Raw genomic sequence first — 16,875 nt, 5'->3', positions numbered from 1 at the left:
TCTCTGTTCACACCCAGAATGCAATGTGAACATTGCACTTTTCATGCTTTTACTTGATTTAATTCAGCTTTTGCCAACTCAAACAAACAAGCAAACAGTAAGGAATTCAATCAGACAACATGAAGACTAAAACAAGTCATGACAGTTATCATAAAACAGCACTTCTGAATGAAATGGTCAGTGATTTTGTGTACATGCACCTGTTAATGTGGACAAACATCTTTACTAAATGGATTCTATTGCAAATTAACAATGCATACTATATAAATCTCTATGTACACAAATTATAACCCACACTTACGGCCAATCTGTTGTTCAAATGCGCCCATTTTGACTTTTTTAGAGATGATTAGGTTTGTTTTTGTCGCCACCCATGGAGCACTAGTCATGGTTTAATGAACTCAGTTACGTGGCATGTGACCAATGATTAGAAATCCAAACGTTCTGCATCACTTTGCCTGTTAATTCTGTCTCTAGTGCCAGAATGAGTGAGTAAGCGAGTGATTGCAGGATTGATTGATTGATTGATTGGTTCGGGACGTGTACAACAGCAGATCAGTGTAGAGGGAAATATTCTGACCATTTACGGGGGTGTGGCTCTTTACATTTGTCCCATGGGATTGGACGCCTCGCCCATGCTGTGGTGACCGCCGGCCAATGAGAGGGGAGGACCGTCCGACGACACCTTCTCCTCTTCCCGCCTCTTCAGACACGCCGCCTTTGGATTGAGATTGCGCTCTGGAACGTGAGCGAACACAAACACAAGACGCTGAACATGTGGGATGAGCTGCTCCTGAGAAACACTCAACAACTCCCTGATCTAACTGATGCCACGCCATCCAGAGGACAAAAGCGTCACTACGGCCAAATACGGCTAATTTAATCTGGAACAGAAAGAGTTTGCTACATACAGGACTTATTCATATTTATAATATTATTTAAAAAATATATATATATATATATATATATATAAATTATTAATCACACAATAATAATAATAATAATTGGTAAAATAAATAAATAAATACATAAATTATGGAAATTCAAAAATGAAAAAATGTCAAGTCTGATCTGGAAAAGAAAGAGTTTGCTATATACAGGACTAAATAATATTTATAATATTTAAAAAATAATATATCATATATATATATATATATATATATATATCAATAACAATAATACTAATAATTGATATTTTTTATTATTAATCATACAATAATAAATTAATTAATTAATTAATCAATTAATTAAAATATGTAAAATCTAATCTTGAAAAGCTAAAAGTGTTTGCCATGTACAGTTACTAATATTAAAAGCATCATGCAATGATAATAATAATAATAATAATAATAATAATATTATACAATATTAACATATATTAAATATATTAAATATATTAAATATATAATTAATTAATTAAAAAAATGATATATTAAATATAAAATACAGAATACTACAAAACTAATCCAGAACAGCACAACCAGAAAATATCTGCTATATACAATTATTGACTTTTTTAATATATATAAAAAAATCAAATATTATTTATAATGACTAGTAAAATAACAACAGCAACAATAAAAATAATACTGATGATGATAATAATAATAATAATAATAATAATAATAAAGTTATTAATATTTATAATAATCTGAAAATAAAAATAACAGCAATAAATAGCAAAACATTTAATATTAAAATAATCTTAAAATAACCACAAAAATATTTTATAATTATTAACTATAATAATATAATATAATATAATATAATATAATATAATATAATACATTAAATTAAAAATTAATATATATAAAACACAATATGCCAAACTAATGCAGAACAGATACATTATTATAAGTATAACATATTATTTATAATTACTAGTAACATACTACTACTACTACTAATAATAATACAATTATTCATATTTAAAACAATAATTAGTCATAAAATAATCATAAAACATATTTTATAATTATTAACTATAATAATATAATATAATATAATATAATAAATAAATAAATAAAAATTATATAATTAAATAACTAATCTGGAACAGTTACATTAATAAACAGAAAATGCTTGGTATATACAATTATTAATATTTATAATATAATTATAAATAAAAATAAAAATATATAAATTAAAATATAAAATATTATTTATAATTACTAGTAACATAACAACAACAGCAACAGTGCAGTTATTAATATTTAACATAATCAAAAAATAAAATAAAAAAATACTATTTATATTTATAAAATAATATTTATATATTTATAATATTTATGACCACTACATTTTATCCAATTAATAACCATCAAATATCCAATTAAACACACATGCACATTTATTATTAATAACCATTGTTAATAAATCATTTTGTCAGTTTAATTCTTTGCAATTATCCAGTTAAAAATAGACGTCTGAGCAAACAATGAGTCAAAACAGAGATGAGCTGCTATGACATTTCACTGACCTCGGACCTGCTGCTCCAGGCTGAGGATGACGGCGACGGCCTGGTGCAGGATGAGCAGTTTGGTCTGGGGTTTGTCGCTCTTCAGGTGCAGCTGCACCATGCGGCCCAGCTCCTTGAAGGCCTCGTTGATGTCGCGCACGCGCAGACGCTCACGCGCGTTGTTGGCCATGCGCCGCTCCTTCTCTCGCTCCAGCTTCTGTTCTGGGGTCAGATCCTCGTCGTCGTTGTTGCTGTGGACCGAAGCGTGTGTTCAGAGCTCGTTAACACAGCACACACACTTATTTGTGTTTCTTCAGGATTTGTGTTTCTCTAATTCAAACGATACAATATTTTTCTGTGCCACGTTTAGTGCTGAGCACATTGTTTGTGAAATAAAAATACATTAAAAAAATCTAAATATAAAAGTCTAAATATAAAGTATATAAGAAGTTATAATACTAAGTAGTATATAAAATAGATACAAAAGTATCTAAAACTCTAGATATATAAAGTAAATAATTTTAAATATTTGAAAACAAAAAGATACAAAAAATACAAAAGTATATACAATTCTAAATGTAAAAAGCTTATAAGAAGAATATACAATTCTAGATATATATAGTATATAAAAATATATAAAGTATACAAAAAGTACATAAAATTCTAGATATATAGAGTATATAAAATTTATAAAGTATACAAAAAAATATGTAAAATCTATTAGTAGATATATGGAGTATATAAAAATATATAACAGATACATAAAGTACACAAAATTGTAGCTATATAAAGTATAAAAAATAAATAATAAATACAAAAAGTATATAAAATGCTAGATATAAAAAATATATAAAATGAATATAAAATTCTAGATATATGGAGCATATAAAAATATATAAAGTATACAAAAAAGGACATAAAATTCTAGATATATAAAGTATAAAAATATATAATCGATACAAAAAGTATCTAAAATTCTAGATTAAATGCTAAACGATTAGAAGATACAGATTTATAACATCAGACATGACAAAACATTGATCAGCTATTGTTATTAATAAACCTGTAGTGAGTTTTCTTGATTTTAGGTTCAACAATAAAAAGTGAATCTGTTTCTAATGACGCATCAAATCAAGGTTTAAAGAATAAACCAACAACATCTGAATGAAATATCGTACATCAGAAATCACACAAAGATCGCCTTAAATTTGAATGTAAGGAGTCGAATTGGGCATTCCAGGTGGAAATCTATAAACCCTGCGGGAGGAATCAGGCGTTTATCCTGGAAATGTCTGGATGAATTTGGTTGAATTTTCCCTACTCTCATGTGTGAGAAACAGCTAAAATCCGGCTCAAGACCAGACGAGATGCTGAACAACCCAAACCTGTGTGTGTCACTAAAAACAATGAGATCTCTGATATATACAGCTGAAATATAACATTTAAAAGAGCTTATATAATATTGTGAAATTATTAGTATTATTTTCTGTTTGCAGGTTTTTTTTTTAATATTTAATTTGTTTAATATAATATACAATTTATTTAAGTTCATTTCAGCAAAAAAAAAAAAAAATTATTTTAGTAATTTTAGCACTTCAACTTTTATTTAATTTGCTTTGTAACAAAAAAAAAAGTTTTAGTAAATAAAACAGATTATTAAAATTATTGGAGAAATTACTATTTCAGACGTTCTATTTCAAAATTGTATTTTTATTTTTTTTTCTGTAATTATTTGTGAAATTTATTTGTGAAATTTACTAGCATATTATTTTATATATTTAAAATTTATTTAAGTTCATTTCAGCTTAATTTTTTTTATCATTTTAGTAATTTTAGCACTTCAACTTTTATTTCATTTGCTTTGTAATTTTTGAAGTTGTAAATAAAACAGATTATTGGAGAAATTACTATTTCAGACCTTCTATTTCAAAACTGTAATTTTTATTTTTTGTAATTATTTGTGAAATTTACTAGAACATTATTTTATATATTTAAAATTTTAAATATATTAAAAATATATAATTTTTTTTTATCATTTTAGTAATTTTAGCACTTCAACTTTTATTTGTAAATAAAACAGATTATTGGAGAAATCACTATTTCAGTCTTTCTATTTCAAAATGCATTTTTTTTTTTTATTATTTGTGAAATGTATTTGTGAAATTTTAGCACATTACTTTATATTTAATTAATATTATATATTTTTATATATTTAATTAATATTTTATATATTTAAAATTTAAGTTCATTTCAGCAAATGTTTTTTAATCATTTTAGTAATTTTACCACTTTAACTTTTATTTTATTTGCTTTTTAAAAAATAATATTTTTTTAAAATTGAAATAAAACAGATTATTGGAGAAATTGCTATTTCAGACTTTCTATTTCAAAATTTTTACAATTTTTTTTTTAATTATTTGTGAAATGGATTTGTGAAATTTACTAGCACATTATTTTATATATTTAAAATGTATTTATTTATTTATTTATTTATTAAAGTTCACTTCAGCTCAGTTTTCTAAAATCATTTTAGTCATTTTAGCACTTTAACTTTTATTTAATTTCCTTTGTAAAAGAAAAAAAAAATTGTAAATAAAACAGATTATTGGAGAAATTACTATTTCAGACTTTTTGCAATTATTTGTGAAATTTATTTGTGAATTTTACTAGCACATTACTTTTGTTCCTAAATAAATCCTATAATAAATAATATTATTGGAGTATATTTTACAAAAATATTAAATATTTCAGAATTTCTCATTCAAAATGTTATGTTAAATTTGCTATCTATTTTGTAATTATCTGTTAAAGTTCCTATCAATTTCCGAGTGAAAATTAATTTAACATCTTTTCAAATTCTTTTTACATTTTATTTAGATTTATTTTTTTATATTTGTTATTTTTATAGTATAATGCTGAATCTATGATTTGATGTGCAGAAATTAAAAAATCCAAATGCAAAGAACTTCTGAACTGAAATGAATCGATGTGTGTGTTATCACGAACACATCATGTTAAAACACCAGATCAGAATGTTTCATATGGATTTTGGAGGTGTTTTTGTTCGGGTCGGTCATCGGTGCGTTTAGCTGCCTCTCAGAACACGTGTCACTTCATCAAAGTCCAGACGGGGTTTGAATGAAGCGATGCTCACGGTACAGTTTACCTAGATCTCGACCTCTCTATAGCTTTCAGATCCTTGCTGTCCACGTCCTCCTTCTTGGAATCCAGAGATTTGCCGTCCTGCAGGTTTTCGTCCCCTTCGTCTTCGGACTTGATGTCTGAGCTCACAGACGAGGTGCTCTGACCCTGCAGACCGCCCGAGAGAGCTGGAGACCAGAGACAAACACCATCATCAGTGACGATAATGTAACAGAACACGATCAGCACGTTAGAATGTTTTTTGGAAGGTCATGTGACACTGAAGACGGGAGTAATGATGCTGAAAATTCAACTTTGATCGCAGAAATAAATTACAGTTTAACAGATATTCACGTAGAACACAACCATTTTAAAGCATAAAAATATTTTAGAATTTTACTGGATTTTTAATCAAATAAATGCAGCCTTGGTGAGTGGAATACATTTTTTTATTTACTTTTTTATAGTTGCATATTGTAGTGTGTTACTCTGATTTCACACAGGACAAATATAATTCCGATAAATCATTTTAATAAATATTTATACTATATATGTATGTATATATGTTGTTTGTTTGTGTTTTTGAGGGTGGGAGGATGAATAATGAGTGGAGTTTTCTAGAGTTGGTTCCAGACAGCTGGTCAGACGGATACGTGAGGAGACGGAAGACGAAACAAAGCCTGATTTGGGACGGAGACACAAAGTTGGAGTGGGACGGAGTGAAAGTGTCTCTGTCTGCCCACACCGATTCTCTCCGTGTGTTCATGGGTGGCTTGATCTGGTTAAGCCTGGTGAATTTTAACTAGAGCTGTAAGGCCTGTTTCACGCTTTAGTGCTTCCAGGAAATAACATCGCTGAGAACCACACTGAGACAAATCAACACACTCAATGTTTTAGCAAAACAACAAATTGTAAATATAAATATATATATATTTTATAAAATGTATTTCGATTTTGGTTCAATATTAATAATAATAATACAGGAAAATATAACTATAAAAATATGTTAAATAACTTGATGATTAACTACAAGACTATTACAGAGTTAATGATTATGATTGTTTATGTATTGCTTTTAAAAGAAGTTTCTTTTGCTCACCAAGTCTGCATTTATTTGATCTAAAATACTGTAAAAATGTGAAATATTATTTTAATTTCAAACAGCTGTCTTCTATGTGAATGCCTGTTAAAATGTAATTTCTATACCACAATATTTACATACTTACATCAGGGTTTTTCCAAGGGAGCTGTAATATTCATATGGTAGAAGTTTAAAAAGGTATATTCCTAACAATATAAATATATATATAAAAAAAGAAAATTTATATATATATATATAAATTAAAAGTATTAAATTATTAAATAAATAAAAAGGAATTAAAAAACATTGTGGTATTTATTTAAATAACTAAATAAGCAAAATTTAAATTTTAAAAAACATTAAAATAATATTTACTGTTTCATAGAATACTGTATTATTAGTATGGTACAGAAGATGTCAAAATAGCATATGCCTAACAATAAATATATTAAATTATTAATTAAATTTTATTAAAAAAAAATAATTTAACTTATATATAAAAATAATAATTTATTTTTAATACATACAAATATTGTTTTAAATAAGAAAATAAAAAAACACATCAATAAAAAATGAATTAAAACATTAATTAATTTTTTTATACTGTATCCCCCTTTTTCCTTTTTACTGTATTATTAGTATGGTACAGAAAATGTCAAAATAGTTTTATAGTATATGCCTAACAATAAATATATTAAATTATTATTATTTTTTAATTTCATAAATTATTTTAATACATACAAATATTTTTGAATAACAAAATTAAATAAAAGAATAACAATAAAAAATGAATTTAAAACATTAATTTTTAATTTATTTTATACTGCACCCCCCTTTTTCTTTTTTTTGTTTTAATTTCCTTTTTATTTAAGATTTAGTTTATTAATGTAAACTAATGTTTAATGCTTTTCAATTTATTTTACAGAATATTGTATTATTAGTATGGTACAGAAGATGTCAAAATATTTTCATAGTATATGTAGTATAAGACATACAAATTAATTTTTAAAAAACAAAATTAATTCTAAAATAATTAAATAAATTAAAAATAATTAAAACATATCTTCAGTTGTTTTATATTGTATCCCTCTTTTTTTTCTTTTAATTTCTTTTTATTTATGAATGTTTAGTTTACTTAAAGTTTTTGTTTTTGGTCACATGGTCACAAACACTATATTATCAAAATGCATGTCCAAAAACATAATATTGCACTTAGAAAAGTACTTTAGTTGTACCATGGTACACTGATGGTAATACTATGGTACTCTAAAATATACCACGACACTAAAATTCATGTTTTTATGTAATACTTCATGTTATTTAAACAATAATCTCAAAAAACCATGGTAATACGGTAGCGTGGTATTCTTGGAAGCACCATATTAAAACTATGGTACATGAATTTCAGTATTTCAGGTACTTTTTTGTAAATAGACTACACAACAGTGCTATATTACCATGGTACCAATCTAAAGAACCACGGTACACTCTAGTAAACGTCTGAAAGTCCACGTTCGTACTGTTGTAGGCGCTCCAGCGGGATCTTGATGAATTCCTTCTGGATGGCGTTCACAAATAATCATCTGTGATCCTCAGTGCTGTTATTTATGATGCTGCTTTTCATATTTTACAGCACTCAGCACCTCATTAACTCTTTGGCTGGGTTTTCCACACAGGAAAGCGTTTGCCAAGAAGAGCACGAGCGCCGCTTTAAAGCAGCCTGGAGTTTTTACGCCTCACTTCCCGGGTCATATACAATTTCCCTCTACATATTCATATTTGAAATATAGCGCACGCTTTAACACACTCGTAATTGTTCACACATTAGGCTGGGGTTCGGCCAGCGGACGCCGACGGCGAAATCAACAAAACCAAACCGGACCGATGTGATGAAAAAGAAGAGCTGATGTGATGTTAGAGACTTACGAGTCACTTAATAGAGATTAAACTACTTACAACAAACTACTTCAACACAATTTAACATTTTAGAGGACAGCGTCACGATAAACACTTTACATGTCAATAACAATTACACTAATTATAATATATAACAAAAATGGGTTTCATATATTTTGGTTCAATATTAATAATAATAAAGGAACATGTAACTATAAAATATACTAAATACAATTTTTGTCCATCTAAAAAAAGTATTAAATATTATTACTATTGAAAATGTATTGCATATAATTACAAATAAAGTACTTCAACAAAAAATTTATAATAATAATAATAACAACCTATAAATAGGTTCGATATTAACAGTAAAAGAGGAAAATATAACTATAAAATATCTTTAATAAATTACACATAATATATTTAACATATATTACAATTTGTGTTTCATCTAAAATATTGATTTATTATTCATATTAAAAATATGTTAAATAGAATTAGAATTAAACATCAAAATTCTATATTTTAGAGTAACAATAATAATAATAACAACAAAAACACGTGCAGGTTCGACATTAACAGTAAATTATCAAAAAAATATAACTATAAAAATATCTTTAATAAATTATATATAATACATTTAATATATATTACAATTTGTGTATTTCACCTAAAATATTGATTACTAATACAGAAAATACATTAAATATAATAACAATTAAACGTAAAAATTCAATATTTTAAAGAAAAGTATAACAATAAAAAAAATCAATATTTTCAATATTAATAATAATAATAATGACAACCTATATATAGGTTCGATATTAACAGTAAAAGAGGAAAATATAACTATAAAAATATCTTTAATAAATTATATATAACATATTTAATATATATTACAATTTGCGTTTTTTATAGAAAAGTTGATTTATTATTAATATTAAAATATATAAAATATAATTAGAATAAAATGCCAAAATCTATATTTTCAATATTATTAATAATAATAATAACAGCAACCTATATATAGGTTCAATATTAACAGTAAAAAATATATTTAATGAATTAAACATAATATGTATAATATTCATATTATATATAAAAAAACATATTATAATATATGTAAAAAACATATCATAATGTAATTAGAATTAAACATCAAAATTCAATATATTAGAGAAAAGTATAACAATAAAAATAATATATTTTCAATATTAATAATAATAACAACCTATATATAGGTTTGAAATTAACAATAAAAGAGGAAAATATTAATATACAAATATCTTCAATAAATTATATATAATAGATTTAATATATATTACAATTTGTGTTTTTAATCTAAAGGATTGATTTATTATTAACATTAAAACATTAAATATAAGTAGAATTAAATATCAAAATGTAACATTTTAGAGGAAAGTATAACAATAACAAATTCAATATTTTCAAGAATTCAATATTTTAGCAGAAAATCTAATTGTAAATATAAATGTATTAGAGTTTGGTTTAACATTAATAAAAATACGGAAAAACATAAATATAAAAATATATTAAATAACTTTAGCTACAAGACTATTACAGAGTTAATGAATACGATCGTTTAAGTATTGTTTTTAAAAGAAGTTTCTTCCGCATTTATTTGATCAAAAATACTGTAAAAATGTGAAATATTATTTTAATTTAAAATAGCTGTTGTCTATGTGAATATCTGTTAAAATGTAATTTATTTCTGTGATCAAAGCTGAATTTTCAGCATCATTACTCCAGTCTTCAGTGTCACATCACTCTAATATACTGATTTGCTGCTCAACAAACATTTCTGATTATGATCAAAGTTAAAAACAGTCATATCCGTGGCCTATAAATAAGAAAGCCGTGTTATTTGCGTGTTCTCCATGACCGTGGGAATACGCCGTACGTGCATCTGTGTGGTGATGCTCTAAAATGGCGGCAGATGGAGGAGGGCGGGCGGTTGGCATTTTGCCCGTTCTGTGCCCACATGATGCCAGCCTGAGCGTGTGTGTGTGTTTATGTGTGTGTGTGTGTGTCAAACGCTCACCCCTGTACGGATCGGGCTGGTTGAGGTCGGGGGAAGTGGCCGACTGCACAGGAAGCTGCGGTACTGACACCTGATTGGCCACGATGGAGTGTCCGCTCCTCAAACCCACCGCATCCTCACGATGGCCGCCCACCTGGACAAACACAGAGAGAGAGAGACGTTACAAACGCATCTAAACATGCAAATGCATTCATTCAAGAGCAGATTAAAGCATCCACAACATGCTGTCAGTTCCACACAGGCCTGAACGCTCAAGTCGCTCCGCCGTTAACGGCCAACAGAGGGCGCCGCACACCTTCACAAACACAAACCCGCAGCACACCTCCATTTTACATCCTTCATCATTCACTCTTTCTTTGGCTTTGTTTGAAAAGCACACTACTTATACTATTTCTGTAGTATGCACTATACATATTCTGAATAGTATGCTAATTATGCATGCATGGAATATATTTAATACACTTCCAAAAATGTGTCATATGTAACAGAACACATGCAGAATAATGCATGCCATACTCCACATGTTATTCCCAATGTGAATGAAGGTTTTGGTTAAATTCAGTTTGATTTGATTAAGAGTCGAGAAGTAAAAATAATCAAATAAAACATTACAAAAATAATCATTTATAAACATGAAATAATTTTTTTAAATGTAATAAATTTTAGAATAAAAATAACAATTAATAAAAAACTAAAGAGTCAAGAAAGAGCAAAATAAAAATAATGACACATTAAAATTGTTATTTATGAAGTGAAATGATTAATGAAAAATTAAAATGATGAAAAATTAAAATAGTCAAGAAAGACAAATATAAAAATAATATGACAAAAAAAAAAAAATAATACAAATAATACAAAATAATTAATCTTAAATGTAAAAATGTTACTTATATTTAAAATGATCAATGGAAAAAAAAATATAAATATAAACAAATACAACAAATTTAATTATTAAAAAAATTAAACGTAATTATTAATTTTTTATTGGAATTAAATTAAAATAAATGAATGAATAAATTAAATAAAAATGCTAAATAATAAAACTATTTTAAAAATAACAAAAGTGAAGAAAGAGACAAAATGATAAAACGTTAAAATTAGAGACAATAAAAAGAGAAAAATATAACTATAAAACATCTGTAACAAATTATATATAATATATTTAATATATATATTACAATTGGTGTATTTCATCTAACATATTGATTTATTATTAATATTAAAAACATATTAAATATAACTACAATTAAACTTCAAATTCAATATTTCAGAAGAAAATATAACAATAAAAATGAAATAATAAAATATTTTATATTAAAAACATAAATTGACTATTAAAAAAATATTAAATAACTTGATGATTAGCTGAGTTTATTACTTTTTAAATGTTTTGAACATTCAGTCTCTTCTGCTCACCAACTCTGCATTCAATTATTATTCTATTTTCAAATGTAAAAAATAAAATGTAAAATAAAAGTAATTATTCTTTTTTAAAAAATTATAAATAAAAAAATAATAAAATATTTTAAAAAATAATAAAAGTGAATAAAAAGACAAAAATAAAAATAATAAAACACTGTAATTATTATTTATAAATAAAAATAATATTTTATTTTTTAAATAATGGGAAAAAAGTCAATAACAACAAATAAAAATATTTAAAATGTCATTCACTCCTCACACTGTATGGAGGGTCAAATTGCATTGTGGGATAGAATAGTTGTGCTTTATACGGCACATTTAACCAAATATTGTACCGCATGTCATCTGGGTCTTCAACACACACTACACACCACAGATATAGTGTGAGTAGTATGCAGTATGTGAGTGTGAACACAGCCGAACTCTCTCTCTCTCTCTCTCTCTCTCTCTCTGTCGTTCTCTCCATTCTCTAATCTTTCTTCTTCTTCCGTTGGTGAAAACACTGTGAATTTATTCAGGCAGGTAAAATCCAAAGTAATGTCCCATGGTGCCGAGCGGAGAGCGGGCTGAGTCTGATCCATCTGTCTGCCATCACGTTCGCCAACACAACTGACAATTATCTTAATGCCCATATGCTTAATTGTGGGCTCCCTAATTCCCTCGATAATACACACATCCAGCAGGAATTGTGATTTGGCACAAGTTTGCTTCCCTCGCGCTCGCTCTGTTTTTGTTTTAAGGACACAATCGGAGATCGGCGCGTCTCTCTCTCTCTCTGTAATTCCGGTTAATCCGATGACGGAGCGGCGCTGGGATGCCATTGTCTCCCGGTGGCTTGATGCAAATATCAGAAAATGTCGCAGAAAGGCGGAAGGAGAAGGGAAAGCTTCTGACCGCACTTATTTAATAAAGTGAATTACTGACACACGTTGAACCGGATCATTCTGAGGAATTTATAAAACATGATAAAATTAAAAAACGTGGTTAAACTGAGCAAAAACTACTAGGAAGTATTGATAAATGCATTAAAATGATTTATAAATGCATGTGCCAGAGGATTTTCATGAATGAAGGGAGATTCTGTGCAAATTGTAGTTTTGTTTATATTAATAATTCATCATCATGCACTCAAACTCAAGTCATTCCTCATGTTTTCTTCCAAGAAGCACAATATCAGATGTTTATCAGTATTTGCACAGTACTTTTTCCATATCAGGGGCTGTCGAGCTCCAAAAATCATAACAAATATTATGATTGTAGCCCATATCTGTGTTATTTTGGTATTAGTTATACTATTCTTTATTTATATTTTGAATCAGCTTTTATTTGTATATTTTCCGTCTTCATTTAATTAGTATTTTTTAGCTTTTTTTTTATTAGTTTTTATTAGCATGTTTCTATTTAATTTAGTTTTAGTAATTTTAGTATTTAAACATATTTTAAGTAGTTGCCAATGTAACAACTTTAAATTTGTTTATTATTATTATTATTATTTTAATATTTCTAACTATATTTTATTTATTTATTTTATTTTTAGTTATTTTAGTACTTCAACTTCAACTTACTTATTCCGATTAGTTGCCAATATTTCTCTTGCATTTAACATTTTTTGTCCCTTTTAGTTTTTTTATTATAATTAGCTTCAATTGATTTTTATAATAGTATTAGTTATGCTATTATTTATTTAAATTTTGAACCATAAAAAATATATTTTTATACTTGCAGTCTTCATTTAATTTCTATTTTAAGTTGTATTTATGTTTTTTTTTAGTGTTTAAATTTATATTTAGCTTTAACTGATTTTTTATTTCAGTTTCAGTTTTAGTAATTTTAGTACTTAAACATATTTCAATTAGTTGCCAAGACAACATTTCTAATTTTAATTTATTTTAATTTATATTTCCATTTATATATATTTATATTTTTCGTATAATATTTCTACTGCATGTAACAAATTTTAACTGTATTATTTATTTATTTTTAATATTTTAAACGATATTTTATTTCAGTTTTAGTTATTGTAGTACTTAATTTTTAGTTTCAGTTTTTTCAATTTTTTTAGTGTTCAGTTTTATTTTTTAGTAATTTTAGTACTTCATTTATTTTGCCATGGTAATATTTTTTCACTTTCAATTTTTCATGCAATATTTTTAAAGAATAAAACCTGTAATTTTTGTCTTTTTTATTTTTTTATTTTTATTTTTTAATATTTCTATTCAGCTTTAATTTTTAATATTATAATTTAAGTGTGGTCAGAAAAAATAATCTTGTTTTCTTTTTGAACTAAGTTTAGTTTTCTGACTCCACTGGCAGATATTAAACATAAAATTAAATAAATAATAATAATTAAAAAAAAAAAAACAATTATAAAATTCTATAAAAATCAAAGTATTAAAGAAAACAAATAAATACTGAATAATAATAATAATAATAAACATCAAAGATAAGCATAAAAAACAACAAAATATGAAACATAAAAAAACAAATTAATAAAAGAAAAATAAAAGAAAAATATTTTTTATTTTTAAAGAATAAAACAATAAAGCTAAATAGAAATATTTAAAATAAATAAATAAATAAATCTATATAAATAAATAAATTTATATAAATTTTATAACTTACATGTATAATTTATTTCAGTTGTTGATGTTCATGTTTTAAATAGTTTTTTCCATATTACGCAAGCACTATTATTATTATTATTAATTAATACATAATTGTCATGCTTTTTTGATTAATTGTATCTTAAAGATCAGTCTGCACATTCTAAATGTCTCCTGTTGTGTTCTACGAGAAGGACAATCGTGTTTAGGAGTAAATGATGACAGGATGCTCATTTTTGGCCGACTGATTGTGGGAAACTCATTCTGGTGGAGTTCCTGCAGTCTCTCAGTCTTGTAGTTAATTAGGGGTTAGTCGTTAACCGAGACCTTAGAAGACTGATGGTGTTTATTTGCCACAGAGCTCTTTTGTGAAGCTGCGTGTGTGTGTGTGTGTGTGTGTGTGTGTGAGGAGAGAGATGAGGACCAGACGGCCTTCTGACAGCAGCTTTCAACACACACACACACACAGAGAGAGAGAAACAGTCTTTGTATGATATCAGATCCTATATATGATATCATATCAGACTTTTTTGCTTTAAAAGTTTTTAAAGGACTTTTATTTTGAAGTTAATTAAATATTAAAAATATTATAAAGTTTGATGTTTTGTAACTAATCCAAAAACATCACTTTGAAACTAAACTACAAAAACGACTCAGAAATCATCATGATTGACATCTCAACGATCAGCTCATTAACATAAGACCGCCCACATTTTCACATCAACACCCACATGACCAGCCCTGATTATAATAGAGCTCATTTACATAAAGCCTTTAAAGGTACAGCAGCAAAACAAGCCTGTTTAATGGATGGAAATGATCATGAAAATATGACTTGTGCATGAGGCTTCGATTTTCATCATATGAGCATCTAAATGAAAAATAAATGCTATGAAAGCACAGAATACGTCTCTTTCAGCTCTGAGGAGGTTCTTCCAGGGTGGTCCAGGATCTCGTGACATCTGTGACGAGAACACCAGACCTGGTTTTAGAAAATTCCTCTCAACTACAAAAAACCCAGACCAAATTAGCAAAGCATTTTCAAAGAAAGAGAGAAAATTGCTTCCTGGTGACTCTATTGAATTAAGATGCTTTATTTCTACACAGACCCTCAGAGTCTAGAAACATCTACTCCTTCTTTATAACGATTCTTTACAAAATTATTAATATTGAAAATAATGCATTAAAATTATGTTAACAAGTATTTTTCTCACCCTACTAGCAGATATTAAACATAAAAAAAATAAATAAATAAATAAATAATAATAATAATAATAAATAAAATTATATAAAAGTATTAAAGAAAATAAATAAATAAAAATGTATAATAATAATGATAAAAAGATAAACATAAAATAAATCACAAAATATGAAACATGAAATAAACAATAAATAAACAAATTCATAAAATAAAATAACAAATATTTTTAAAGAAAATATTTAAAGAAAAAATTATTTAAAGAAAAAATGTAAAGAAAAGTATTTTTATTAAATATTTCTTTATTATTTTTTATTAGAAAAATCAATTAAGACAATAAACAATAAAAATATAAAAGATTTGCATAAAATAACAAAAATAAATAAAATATTAAAAGTATTAAAAGACAAATAAACAATACAAAATTTAAAAATAAAAAATAATTAATAATACAAATTAAAACTTTAAAAGTTCAAATGTGACCATGGACCACAAAACCAGTTTTAAATAGCACGGGTATATTTGTAGCAAAATAATTAAATATTAAAATATATATAATATATAAAAACACGAGTTTTTGCTTAAAACAAGAACAAATATCTGTCAATATGACCAGAAAAATCAACTGTTTTTTTTTTTCTCACCCTACTGGCAGATATTAAACATAAAATTGAAATAAAAAGTATTAAAGAAAATAAATAAATAATGAATAATAAAAATATCAAAGATATGCACAAAATATAAAACATAAAATAAAATAAACAATAAATGAACAAATTAATAAAATAAATATATTAAAGAAAAAACAAATAGACAATAAATAATAAAACAAACATCATTCACAAATATCAGTGAGTTGGCTGGTGGACGATGATTTGTAGTAAGGTCATTTTCTGTAGTAAGATGTAGTCATCAAAATGTGTGATATATTTATGCAATTATGTTTGCACGGAAAAAGCTATGAATGCATGTTTAATTGTGTATTTATCTCCATATGTATGTGTGTGTGATTTG

The 16,875-nt window shown here is 26.0% G+C and overlaps 2 protein-coding genes across 10 annotated transcripts in view; one reads left to right on the top strand and one right to left on the bottom strand.

Moving 5' to 3' along the window:
• The window catches only part of LOC127152307 (transcription factor 4), a 180,909-nt gene that overhangs the window by 4,848 nt on the left and 159,186 nt on the right, over positions 1–16,875 (bottom strand). For 5 of the 8 annotated variants that reach the window (XM_051092895.1, XM_051092896.1, XM_051092894.1 and 2 more), the window contains 4 exons: positions 10,639–10,771; positions 5,637–5,787; positions 2,480–2,709; positions 606–738 (listed from right to left, as the gene is read on the bottom strand). In XM_051092895.1, coding sequence (XP_050948852.1) covers positions 606–738; positions 2,480–2,709; positions 5,637–5,787; positions 10,639–10,771 — 647 coding nt within the window. Of the gene's footprint in view, positions 1–580; positions 739–2,479; positions 2,710–5,636; positions 5,788–10,638; positions 10,772–16,875 lie in introns of all 8 variants that reach the window. The other 3 variants (XM_051092902.1, XM_051092897.1, XM_051092901.1) reach the window with 1 other exon arrangement.
• The window catches only part of LOC127152320 (vitelline membrane outer layer protein 1-like), a 232,385-nt gene that overhangs the window by 138,497 nt on the left and 77,013 nt on the right, over positions 1–16,875 (top strand). The window lies entirely within an intron of this gene.

This window comes from Labeo rohita, chromosome 21, assembly GCF_022985175.1.
Source record: "Labeo rohita strain BAU-BD-2019 chromosome 21, IGBB_LRoh.1.0, whole genome shotgun sequence".
NCBI lineage: Eukaryota > Metazoa > Chordata > Actinopteri > Cypriniformes > Cyprinidae > Labeo > Labeo rohita.
This window is presented reverse-complemented; position numbering and strand designations above follow the sequence as displayed.